The sequence below is a fragment of the Rhamphochromis longiceps genome, linkage group LG1, assembly GCF_057381845.1.
Source record: "Rhamphochromis longiceps isolate RC_006_pf linkage group LG1, R_longiceps_female_GT1.1, whole genome shotgun sequence".
Taxonomy (NCBI): domain Eukaryota; kingdom Metazoa; phylum Chordata; class Actinopteri; order Cichliformes; family Cichlidae; genus Rhamphochromis; species Rhamphochromis longiceps.
This window is the reverse complement of record NC_140557.1, coordinates 3,001,034-3,013,974: the sequence shown is the minus strand read 5'-3', so window position 1 is coordinate 3,013,974 and position 12,941 is coordinate 3,001,034. Positions and strand designations below refer to the sequence as shown.

General features: G+C 41.2%; 1 protein-coding gene across 4 annotated transcripts; it reads left to right on the top strand.

The window, feature by feature from the left end:
- The first annotated feature begins 23 nt into the window (after nt 1-23).
- On the top strand, nt 24-11,839 carry LOC146678098 (katanin p80 WD40 repeat-containing subunit B1-like). 4 transcript variants are annotated; one of them, XR_014911650.1, is made up of 7 exons: nt 24-147; nt 601-750; nt 8,427-8,503; nt 9,677-9,751; nt 10,179-10,295; nt 11,078-11,334; nt 11,443-11,839. XR_014911650.1 is itself a non-coding variant. In XM_085405295.1 (6 exons), the coding sequence occupies exons 1-6, from the start codon at nt 55-57 to the stop codon at nt 11,217-11,219; spliced, it is 654 nt and encodes a 217-aa protein (XP_085261421.1). In that variant the 5' UTR covers nt 24-54; the 3' UTR covers nt 11,220-11,839. The 4 variants fall into 4 exon arrangements, 3 of the variants coding, with proteins under 3 accessions (XP_085261421.1, XP_085261474.1, XP_085261532.1); XM_085405295.1 differs by having other exon boundaries at nt 11,078-11,839; XM_085405348.1 differs by lacking the exon at nt 8,427-8,503 and adding an exon at nt 932-1,008 and having other exon boundaries at nt 11,078-11,839.
- Nucleotides 11,840-12,941: the final 1,102 nt, after the last annotated feature.

Here is a 12,941-nt window from a genome sequence, read left to right as displayed (position 1 = left end):
TTGGTCTGAGTGCGGTTATATGAGAGGTTTTATGAGTCTAAATTAACAACTAAAATGATGTGTGAGAAATTATTTTGTAATAAGGCCCTGACCCAGATGAAGAAGGGTCACGAGACCATCGGGCTGAACGTGGCCGACTTCCTGCCCGTGAGTGCACGCGTCAGTGTTTTTAGATTCTCGCGACAGCTTTGATGATGAGAATAAAGCTGAACGTGTGTGGTCGGTCAGTCTTCACCCAACCACAGATCTGGAGCCCTGAGTGACGAGGAGGCCCTGACCCAGATGAAGAAGGGTCACGAGACCATCAGGCTGAACGTGGCCGACTTCCTGCCCGTGAGTGCACGCGTCAGTGTTTTTAGATTCTCGCGACAGCTTTGATGATGAGAATAAAGCTGAACGTGTGTGGTCGGTCAGTCTTCACCCAACCACAGATCTGGAGCCCTGAGTGACGAGGAGGCCCTGACCCAGATGAAGAAGGGTCACGAGACCATCAGGCTGAACGTGGCCGACTTCCTGCCCGTGAGTGCACGCGTCAGTGTTTTTAGATTCTCGCGACAGCTTTGATGATGAGAATAAAGCTGAACGTGTGTGGTCGGTCAGTCTTCACCCAACCACAGATCTGGAGCCCTGAGTGACGAGGAGGCCCTGACCCAGATGAAGAAGGGTCACGAGACCATGTGTGTGACGCTGAGCAGCCGACTGAAGAACCTGCAGACGGTCCGAGGGGTGTGGACCCGAGACGGCATCAAGGTGAGGCTGACACACCGGTACCAGCAGCTCGCACGTGTGTGAGAAGGTCATGACCGTTTGGCGGTCTTCTGCCCGGATACAGCCGGGCAGCTCATTCATGCAGCTCCTTCTTTTATTGTTTTGTTTTCAGTTCGTTTGTGTCAATCAAAATATTTTCAAACTGCTCTTTGTTTGTGTGCAGATCGCTCTTGACACCGCCGTCTCCATGAATGATCCGTCCATAGTCGTGGACATCCTGAACATCATCAACCCCCAGCCGTGAGTCTCACACACACACACTCGTTTTCATATCTTAGTGAGGACATCTCATTGACATCATGAACCATGAAAAATGAACGCCTACTCGTAACCCTGAGGATTTGAGCCTCAATAATGCATTCAAGCTCGTGGGGACAGGCACTTTGTCCTCACAGGTGACTGTTGGTCCCCACAAGTATAGTAACATTTCAAGTTTCGGTCCTACAAAGCTGTCTAAACAGGTACACACTCACACACACAAACCCGTTTCTACATCTTTGTGAGAACCCTAAGTCACACCTTGGCTTGGCTGCTCCTCAGGGAGGAGAGTTTCACACATCTATCCAGTCAAGTTAAATGACTAATTACTGTAGAGCAGGGGTGTCAAACTCAGATACACAGTGGGCCAAAATTCAAAACTGGAACAAGGTCGCGGGCTAACGTTAATATTTATTGAAAAAAAAAAAATCTTCCTCCAGATATAAGAATGAATCTTTTCTTATGGACTCAAACAAGTTTTGCTGAAAAACTGAATATGGAACAAGCAAAGCTTAATACTAAACAATATATATATTAGCTGTATAATACCAGTAGGCCAGCTCTGATAGTAATTTGGTATGGCTTCGCGGGCCAAATGTAATTAGTCTGTGGGCCAAATTTGGCCCACGGGCCAGAGTTTGACACCTATGCTGTAGAGCCTAAAGTTGTGCGCCGCTTGTTTAATTAAAGACACAAAGAAATCTGCTTATTCTGCAACAATAGGCCAAACGCAGTCTTCTTCAGCTCTGTTTATGTAGCTTTTATGAAACTGATTTTCCATAGTACAAGTAGAATTTAATTTTTCTTTGCTCTCCAGTATAAATGCAATAATTTGCAGGCTTTTTACTGAAACTCTCACAATGCAACACTCAATGCTCAGAGCTTCATATATCAACAGCTCTGAAAATATCTTCTTTTTTAAAGTAATGTAGGACAGGATCTCTCACTCTCTGTGTCTCAAAAAAAACCCAACTAAACTGGCAATCACCACTAAACAAATGAAAGTAGTTTATGGCTTTTTTATCAGCTGCATTTCTTTCATTTATGTATTGATCCCATTGTTTATTGGTAATGCTTTTAGGTCACTGTTTTAGCATGTCTGCCTCACACTCCATTTAAACAGTTTAACAGATAGTGGGAGGAAGGTGGCATTGGAGTTTGTTGGGTGCTCCTTCTGAGACCGATCTGTTGCAGTCTGTTTGGCCACAGCTGTGGGTGCCTTCTTTGCTGATCGCTTTATTCTCTCTTCTAGCATACTCCTTAATCTTATCCAATTTCAGTTTATCCAACAACAGATGCAGCCTGTGATCCACTCATTTTAAGCATTCAACATAAGCAGCATGCCAAAATCCAAAACAAAGGCAACAGCAATTCCTTCAAACTCAGGTGAACGCCTGCAGAGCCACAGCACACACACACACCAAACCGAATAGCAAACGTAGCGGTGGGCGTGTCACAAAAACATCTTCGTATGGTCAGAATCCAAACTGCGTTCAAACAAACAATACGCAGCACAAAAACACAGTTTACATACCACCGTCGTCTTCTCCTTATCTGTCAGACTAGCCGATTTTATGGGTGTAGTGTAGTGATGGGATTTCCGGCTCTTTTTAGAGAGCCGGCTCTTTCGGTTCGGCTCACTAAAAAGAGCCGGCTCTTTCGGCTCCGAACCGGCTCTTCAGGTTGTTTTGTTGCTTTAATTAATTTATTATTAACAATAATATAAAATTATGCACAAAAGGAATTACTAACATAAAAACAAGTGGTTTTATTTATATATGTTTATATATAAATATATGCGGTGGCCCCTAGAGACAAAACACGTACAAACTCCAAAACACATTTCTAGCATGAACTGAACTTCCAAAGCAGAGCTACTAGATCACTTAAATTACACAATTGAAAGCATGTGTGTATTGTTTGTGTATTTATACACAGGCACTCATATATATATTCAAATAATTTAAAAAAAAGTTCATTTACCTGTTATTACCACACACCAAATCCGGTCGTTGGTACTTGCTGGCTTGTGTAGCCACAAGATAACAAAGGCTCAACACTGCGCCCAGCATCCTGGAGCACTTCTGTTGTCTTTTGTACGTGTTTTGAGTTTTTATATGCTTCTGAGTTTTTATATGCTTCTGAGTTTTTACGTGCTTCGGAGTTTGTACGTGTTTTTACGTGTTTTGGAGTTTGTACGTGTTTTTACGTGTTTTGGAGTTTGTACATGCTTCAGAGTTCGTACGTGATTTGAAGTTTGTATGTGCTTTGTCTCTAGGGGCCACCGTAAATATACTTTTATTTATTCACTCCACATAAAATGTAATAAATAAATCATATAATACAAAAATCAACTATTCACATTTCAAGTTTTAACTATTTAAATTTCAGCTTTTTCCTTTCACAAATTTAAAGTGAAAAGAACACAAAACACTGCAAACCACAACACAATTAAATATAAATTATAATAATATGAAAACTAAAAGAACATGCATATTCTCTGTCATATGGACCTGCATGAATAAACTTTCTCAATCCTTTATCTCTTTCTTAAGGTCTTAAGTTTTGTTGTTTTTATGTTTTTATGTTTTACAAAAAAAAAACTTCACATTTTTTATATTTTTAAACGAAAGTGACACGCAAGGATATTTTTCTTTAGTGATGTTGCTTCAGCAATCTCAAATACTAATTATTCTGGGAATTTTTATGGTCAAACTATGTGATTTTCCAAATGTGTGTGTGTGTGGAGTAAAATGACCTTGTTCTTATGATGTTGTCACCGTGAATCATTTAGGATTAACAACACAAATTGTATCGATAGCAGAAACAGTCTTATAACTTATAATTCTCACACGTTACCGCTAGTTTTACAAACGCAGTCTTCTTCAGCTCTGTTTATGTAGCTTTTATGAAACTGATTTTCCATAGTACAAGTAGAATTTAATTTTTCTTTGCTCTCCAGTATAAATGCAATAATTTGCAGGCTTTTTACTGAAACTCTCACAATGCAACACTCAATGCTCAGAGCTTCATATATCAACAGCTCTGAAAATATCTTCTTTTTTAAAGTAATGTAGGACAGGATCTCTCACTCTCTGTGTCTCAAAAAAACCCCAACTAAACTGGCAATCACCACTAAACAAATGAAAGTAGTTTATGGCTTTTTTATCAGCTGCATTTCTTTCATTTATGTATTGATCCCATTGTTTATTGGTAATGCTTTTAGGTCACTGTTTTAGCATGTCTGCCTCACACTCCATTTAAACAGTTTAACAGATAGTGGGAGGAAGGTGGCATTGGAGTTTGTTGGGTGCTCCTTCTGAGACCGATCTGTTGCAGTCTGTTTGGCCACAGCTGTGGGTGCCTTCTTTGCTGATCGCTTTATTCTCTCTTCTAGCATACTCCTTAATCTTATCCAATTTCAGTTTATCCAACAACAGATGCAGCCTGTGATCCACTCATTTTAAGCATTCAACATAAGCAGCATGCCAAAATCCAAAACAAAGGCAACAGCAATTCCTTCAAACTCAGGTGAACGCCTGCAGAGCCACAGCACACACACACACCAAACCGAATAGCAAACGTAGCGGTGGGCGTGTCACAAAAACATCTTCGTATGGTCAGAATCCAAACTGCGTTCAAACAAACAATACGCAGCACAAAAACACAGTTTACATACCACCGTCGTCTTCTCCTTATCTGTCAGACTAGCCGATTTTATGGGTGTAGTGTAGTGATGGGATTTCCGGCTCTTTTTAGAGAGCCGGCTCTTTCGGTTCGGCTCACTAAAAAGAGCCGGCTCTTTCGGCTCCGAACCGGCTCTTCAGGTTGTTTTGTTGCTTTAATTAATTTATTATTAACAATAATATAAAATTATGCACAAAAGGAATTACTAACATAAAAACAAGTGGTTTTATTTATATATGTTTATATATAAATATATGCGGTGGCCCCTAGAGACAAAACACGTACAAACTCCAAAACACATTTCTAGCATGAACTGAACTTCCAAAGCAGAGCTACTAGATCACTTAAATTACACAATTGAAAGCATGTGTGTATTGTTTGTGTATTTATACACAGGCACTCATATATATATTCAAATAATTTAAAAAAAAGTTCATTTACCTGTTATTACCACACACCAAATCCGGTCGTTGGTACTTGCTGGCTTGTGTAGCCACAAGATAACAAAGGCTCAACACTGCGCCCAGCATCCTGGAGCACTTCTGTTGTCTTTTGTACGTGTTTTGAGTTTTTATATGCTTCTGAGTTTTTATATGCTTCTGAGTTTTTACGTGCTTCGGAGTTTGTACGTGTTTTTACGTGTTTTGGAGTTTGTACGTGTTTTTACGTGTTTTGGAGTTTGTACATGCTTCAGAGTTCGTACGTGATTTGAAGTTTGTATGTGCTTTGTCTCTAGGGGCCACCGTAAATATACTTTTATTTATTCACTCCACATAAAATGTAATAAATAAATCATATAATACAAAAATCAACTATTCACATTTCAAGTTTTAACTATTTAAATTTCAGCTTTTTCCTTTCACAAATTTAAAGTGAAAAGAACACAAAACACTGCAAACCACAACACAATTAAATATAAATTATAATAATATGAAAACTAAAAGAACATGCATATTCTCTGTCATATGGACCTGCATGAATAAACTTTCTCAATCCTTTATCTCTTTCTTAAGGTCTTAAGTTTTGTTGTTTTTATGTTTTACAAAAAAAAAACTTCACATTTTTTATATTTTTAAACGAAAGTGACACGCAAGGATATTTTTCTTTAGTGATGTTGCTTCAGCAATCTCAAATACTAATTATTCTGGGAATTTTTATGGTCAAACTATGTGATTTTCCAAATGTGTGTGTGTGTGGAGTAAAATGACCTTGTTCTTATGATGTTGTCACCGTGAATCATTTAGGATTAACAACACAAATTGTATCGATAGCAGAAACAGTCTTATAACTTATAATTCTCACACGTTACCGCTAGTTTTACAAACGCAGTCTTCTTCAGCTCTGTTTATGTAGCTTTTATGAAACTGATTTTCCATAGTACAAGTAGAATTTAATTTTTCTTTGCTCTCCAGTATAAATGCAATAATTTGCAGGCTTTTTACTGAAACTCTCACAATGCAACACTCAATGCTCAGAGCTTCATATATCAACAGCTCTGAAAATATCTTCTTTTTTAAAGTAATGTAGGACAGGATCTCTCACTCTCTGTGTCTCAAAAAAACCCCAACTAAACTGGCAATCACCACTAAACAAATGAAAGTAGTTTATGGCTTTTTTATCAGCTGCATTTCTTTCATTTATGTATTGATCCCATTGTTTATTGGTAATGCTTTTAGGTCACTGTTTTAGCATGTCTGCCTCACACTCCATTTAAACAGTTTAACAGATAGTGGGAGGAAGGTGGCATTGGAGTTTGTTGGGTGCTCCTTCTGAGACCGATCTGTTGCAGTCTGTTTGGCCACAGCTGTGGGTGCCTTCTTTGCTGATCGCTTTATTCTCTCTTCTAGCATACTCCTTAATCTTATCCAATTTCAGTTTATCCAACAACAGATGCAGCCTGTGATCCACTCATTTTAAGCATTCAACATAAGCAGCATGCCAAAATCCAAAACAAAGGCAACAGCAATTCCTTCAAACTCAGGTGAACGCCTGCAGAGCCACAGCACACACACACACCAAACCGAATAGCAAACGTAGCGGTGGGCGTGTCACAAAAACATCTTCGTATGGTCAGAATCCAAACTGCGTTCAAACAAACAATACGCAGCACAAAAACACAGTTTACATACCACCGTCGTCTTCTCCTTATCTGTCAGACTAGCCGATTTTATGGGTGTAGTGTAGTGATGGGATTTCCGGCTCTTTTTAGAGAGCCGGCTCTTTCGGTTCGGCTCACTAAAAAGAGCCGGCTCTTTCGGCTCCGAACCGGCTCTTCAGGTTGTTTTGTTGCTTTAATTAATTTATTATTAACAATAATATAAAATTATGCACAAAAGGAATTACTAACATAAAAACAAGTGGTTTTATTTATATATGTTTATATATAAATATATGCGGTGGCCCCTAGAGACAAAACACGTACAAACTCCAAAACACATTTCTAGCATGAACTGAACTTCCAAAGCAGAGCTACTAGATCACTTAAATTACACAATTGAAAGCATGTGTGTATTGTTTGTGTATTTATACACAGGCACTCATATATATATTCAAATAATTTAAAAAAAAGTTCATTTACCTGTTATTACCACACACCAAATCCGGTCGTTGGTACTTGCTGGCTTGTGTAGCCACAAGATAACAAAGGCTCAACACTGCGCCCAGCATCCTGGAGCACTTCTGTTGTCTTTTGTACGTGTTTTGAGTTTTTATATGCTTCTGAGTTTTTATATGCTTCTGAGTTTTTACGTGCTTCGGAGTTTGTACGTGTTTTTACGTGTTTTGGAGTTTGTACGTGTTTTTACGTGTTTTGGAGTTTGTACATGCTTCAGAGTTCGTACGTGATTTGAAGTTTGTATGTGCTTTGTCTCTAGGGGCCACCGTAAATATACTTTTATTTATTCACTCCACATAAAATGTAATAAATAAATCATATAATACAAAAATCAACTATTCACATTTCAAGTTTTAACTATTTAAATTTCAGCTTTTTCCTTTCACAAATTTAAAGTGAAAAGAACACAAAACACTGCAAACCACAACACAATTAAATATAAATTATAATAATATGAAAACTAAAAGAACATGCATATTCTCTGTCATATGGACCTGCATGAATAAACTTTCTCAATCCTTTATCATCTGCAACTGAAAATAGTTGTGGATGATTACTATACCTTTCTAATGTTGTTGTCCCTGCCTCTCTTTCTCTCTCTCTGGCTCTGTTCCTGTGCTACTGAGTGTTACTACCGCCCCTCCCCCCTCTGCCCAGCGTAAAGCACAAGGCTCGCGTGCAGAGTGAAGCGGAAAAAAAGTGCGAGAGAGAGGCTGAGAGAAAGAAAAAAAAAAAAAACCCACGTGACGGCTCGCGATAAGGAGCCGGCTCGCGTCGTTCACGTCAAAGAGCCGGCTCTAAGAGCCATTTCGTTCGCGAACGACCCATCACTATGATTTTGAGAAGCAGGCCATATTTGAAAAGTGAGAGGAGTAAACATTACTCGCTGTAAGAGCCAAACAGGATGGGAGGATCTGATTGGTTCTTTGTGCCTTTTTAAAATATTCATCCTAATGAGGACAAAGACACTCTCGTCATTTCTTCTTTTGTTTTCATGTCGTCACATTTATTTTGCAGTCTGAGCTCCTCGTTCCTCGTCACATGGTCTCGTGACCCTTCTTCATCTGGGTCAGGGCCTCCTCGTCACTCAGGGCTCCAGATCGCTCTTGACACCGCCGTCTCCATGAGTGATCCGTCCATAGTCGTGGACATCCTGAACATCATCAACCCCCAGCCGTGAGTCTCACACACACACACTCGTTTTCATATCTTAGTGAGGACATCTCATTGACATCATGCTTTAGAGAGCCGCTTACCCAAACCATGAAAAATGAACGCCTACTCGTAACCCTGAGGATTTGAGCCTCAATAATGCATTCAAGCTCGTGGGGACAGGCACTTTGTCCTCACAGGTGACTGTTGGTCCCCACAAGTATAGTAACATTTCAAGTTTCGGTCCTACAAAGCTGTCTAAACAGGTACACACTCACACACACAAACCCGTTTCTACATCTTTGTGAGAACCCTAAGTCACACCTTGGCTTGGCTGCTCCTCAGGGATGAGAGTTTCACACATCTATCCAGTCAAGTTAAATGACTAATTACTGTAGAGCAGGGGTGTCAAACTCAGATACACAGTGGGCCAAAATTCAAAACTGGAACAAGGTCGCGGGCTAACGTTAATATTTATTGAAAAAAAAAAATCTTCCTCCAGATATAAGAATGAATCTTTTCTTATGGACTCAAACAAGTTTTGCTGAAAAACTGAATATGGAACAAGCAAAGCTTAATACTAAACAATATATATATTAGCTGTATAATACCAGTAGGCCAGCTCTGATAGTAATTTGGTATGGCTTCGCGGGCCAAATGTAATTAGTCTGTGGGCCAAATTTGGCCCACGGGCCAGAGTTTGACACCTATGCTGTAGAGCCTAAAGTTGTGCGCCGCTTGTTTAATTAAAGACACAAAGAAATCTGCTTATTCTGCAACAATAGGCCATTTTGTCCCCACAATTATAGTAGCATGCCAATTTCCTGTCCTGACAAAGATGTCACACACACGCGTGGAGACACACACACACACACACACACACAATTCTGATTTTATACAAGTACAAACCTTTATTTACACTGGAGTTCAAAAACAAAACCTTTCTTTGTTAGTTTAACCCAAAAAATCTAAAAACAGTGACAGAAGCTGACGATTGATGACAGACGAATCGTTCTACGCAGCTTTATTATTATTATTATTTTCAGTCTGTTCTGTTTCCAATCACTGAAAAGTTTTTATTGTTTATTTGATTGCATCTGTCTTCTAAGTTTCATTTTGAAGAGTTTGACCTGCAGTTGTTTGCGGGTTGCTGACCTTTATGAACGTATAAAACCAGATGTTGCGCTGCTGTTCCAGATCTCTGTGGAAGCTGGATGTGTGCATGGTCGTCCTTCCTCAGCTCGACAAACTGCTGCAGAGCAAGTACGAGAGGTGAGCGGCTCAGAGGTAAAGTTTCTGTTGTCCAGAGATGGCGCGCGAGCGTTCAGCGGCAGAGGGTACGTTTTAAAACAACGTCAGCATCTTTGTGGGCGTTTTCATCAAGTGTCACCATTACAATGAGAGAAATGAGTTCTGATGATGCTTCAGACGAACTGCCGGGAGGCAGCTCGGGTTGCATCAGAGATGATTTCGTCTTCTCAAAGTGAATTTAAAACTCTAATTCGGATTTTACGTAAAAAGAAAGATCACTTCCTGTTTGGTAACCTGAGGTCACCCGGAGTACTTTGATTGTCAGGAGGTGGAGCAGATCTCCGCTTCCTCCCGTCCTGAACCTGAACCTGCCCCGATGCCGTCAGTGTGTCGGTATGTCGTGTAATTCGATCATCCAATCAGCTTCCTTCTCTGTGCGTTTCCTCAGCTACATACAGACCGGCTGCACGTCTCTGAAACTCGTCATGAAGCACTTCTGGACGCTGATCTCGGACACTCTAAAGGCCACGCCGTCCGTCGGGGTCGACATCACACGAGAGGAGCGGTGAGTCTCACATCTGTCCAACAGCTGCTTGACTGATTTAGCAGCACCGTCAATCAATCTGCTGATTACTCAGATTACTCTGAGGAGGAAATGCCCCAAACCTCGGCTGACTCCACCTCTCGTTCTGTGTGGGACGTTTTTAAAGATGTCTGACACGTGTTCGAACCCAGAGACTTGATTCCTGCTGTAATCGCTCCTCAGCCGGCTGCTTTTCCCTTCCAGGTCTCCTCTTTGCACTCTGCATCTGCAGGAGCCACAGCTGTATTTTAGTGACTGTAGTAGGTTTGTTTGTCCAGCAGGTGTCACCTTTGTGCTGTTGGCGAGGGCCTGCGTCCTCGCCAGCAGCAACACAGGCTGCTGAGGTTAACGGACGTTATTCCTGAGATGAGCTTCAGAGAGAGCAGCATGTTAGTGCGGTGGGGCAGCACTCATTCTGCGCCTCACTGCATTTGTTGTGAATGAAGGATGCTTCAGTGTCTCCTCCTCCAAGGGAGGTAAAAAAGGAAACATTAAACCACCTTTGGTGTAGTACTCAGACGACAGGAACCTTCATAATAAAATGAATTGAACTGTAACCAGCGACAGTCAGTTTCTCTTATAAAGGTTTGTGCAGAGATGATGTAAATCAGACGAGACACTGGAGCAAAGATGTCCCATAATTCATAGCAACACATCATCAGTGGCGGTTTGTTCAATCACTGAAGGAAAACCATTTTAATCGGACAGACTCGCCAACGTCTTTGTCCTCTGCGTTTGAGCCTCTGATGTTTTTGTGCTTCCAGACACCAGAAGTGCCGAGTGTGCTGCGAGCAGCTGAAGAACCTGAGCAACATCGTGAAGAACAAGGCGACGCAGGTCGGTCGTCACAGCAGCACCTTCAAAGAGCTGCAGCTGCTCATGTCGCCGCTCGACGACTCGCCCTGAGGGCGGCGCCGTGGATCAGCTGACTCGCAAGACCCCGCACTTTGTGTGTCCTTCTTTTGTCACGACTCTCTCCTGAGGCCTCCGTCACAGAAGAAGAAATGTTTTATTATTTATTGTATTACACTGTAGTTTTATTGTTATTGTTAAGCACTTTGGAAATGTGCTATATAAATAAATATAAATATAAATAAATCTGACCTTGACCTTGACCTTAATGTTGAAGACGTTAAGTGACACTCAGAGGAAGTCGAGAAATTAAACCGCCGCTGCTAAACGAGCGGGTCGGTACTCGAATCGGGGAGGAGTCTCGGTCTCGTATGGAGGCGCTGACGGGAATGTGCCTTCAGAGGTTTGGATGTTTAAAAAGTGCTCACAGGTTTGCACCACACGAGCGATTCATGAAAGGCGGAGTAAAGATCAGCGGACAGAGACAAACCGCTCTGATGCGAACGTTTGAATCTGCCATGTTTAATCCCGTAAACCAGCGACGCAGATTTAAAAACGCCAAAAACAAACTCCAGCTCGGACTCTGTGCACACGTTTTCACTTTTCTACTGTTCACTTTCTCCACTGTGTTCATGTACAGCTCTGTTTATTTAAATAAAGACAAAATGAAGTTAGTTACTGTACTCTTCAGAGTGACTCGTGAATGCACCAGAAGCTCTGTCTCAGATTTCCTGCAGACCTCAAATGCAACATGCATTTCTACATCAGTTTAGAGCCAAGCGTGTGAAAGTCATGTCGGGTGATCTGCTCACAGATTTAAGTCTGTAAAGAATTAGACATTTGCACAGGAAGCTTGTGGAAAGACATGATCGAGCATTATTTCTACAACATAAGACCACTTTGACTCATATTTGAAGATCTTTTCTTGAGTGTACGGTCAGGTCATGAGTGTTTGGGCAGTTTTTATTCTTTTGCTTCTGTAAACGACTACAATTTATTTAAAATAGTAAAATATGTGACTGAAATACAGATAACAGCTTGGCACAGGTTTGAAAACTGCACACAGCCGAGTGTGACGTGTGGGCGGAGTCACCGGTGTTTATTACTGGGACAAACAGATTTCCAGCATCATTGACTGGACAACCAAAAACGTTCTGTGAAAGCAACCCAAGACCCAGAATATTCAACAGTCGAGTCGATCAGCTGACCCCAAATCAGCTGATCATGCTTTTCACTTCCTGAACACAAACTGAGGGTTGGTGATAGACCCAGTGCCAGCTAAAGCAAAGGAGGGAAGGTTAGCATGGTTGAGTTCAGTTCTCTCTGGCTCTCTTCCAATGAGAGGACTGCTGTGATTTGACGCTTTATAAATAAAATTGAATTGAATTATTAAAACAAGTCTGTAGGTTCCCGATCATTCAGGGTTTTCCCGTCTCACATCTAAAAAACTTTTTCAAATCTAGACGCTGAACGATGGCGTCTCTATAGATAAAGCAGCTGACACTAGAGATTAAACGCCTGGGTCTCTCCGTGTCCACCTGAAATTATTTCCAAGTGCCAGCTATCAGCTACCAGATTCCTCAAACCAACCAGACTCGCACCTTAACCACGTGTCTACAATGAGTCATATGAAAACTCCCAGGACCAGCTCCAAGGGGACAACCCCAGTAGGGGTCAAATACGTGGGACTCCCCGTTAGCGGTTAGGAGTGAAAGTCTTTTGGGTGAGAGCTGAAACATCCTGAAGCACCTCAAAGTTAAACTCTGTGACGGCCCT

Bases quoted from the DNA above. Each gene is read 5' to 3' on its own strand.
- LOC146678098 (XM_085405295.1), top strand. From the start codon at position 55: ATGATGTGTGAGAAATTATTTTGTAATAAGGCCCTGACCCAGATGAAG. The intron at 751-8,426 runs GTGAGGCTGACA...TCAGGGCTCCAG, and splicing joins GGACCCGAGACGGCATCAAG to ATCGCTCTTGACACCGCCGT. The intron at 8,504-9,676 runs GTGAGTCTCACA...CTGCTGTTCCAG, and splicing joins AACATCATCAACCCCCAGCC to ATCTCTGTGGAAGCTGGATG.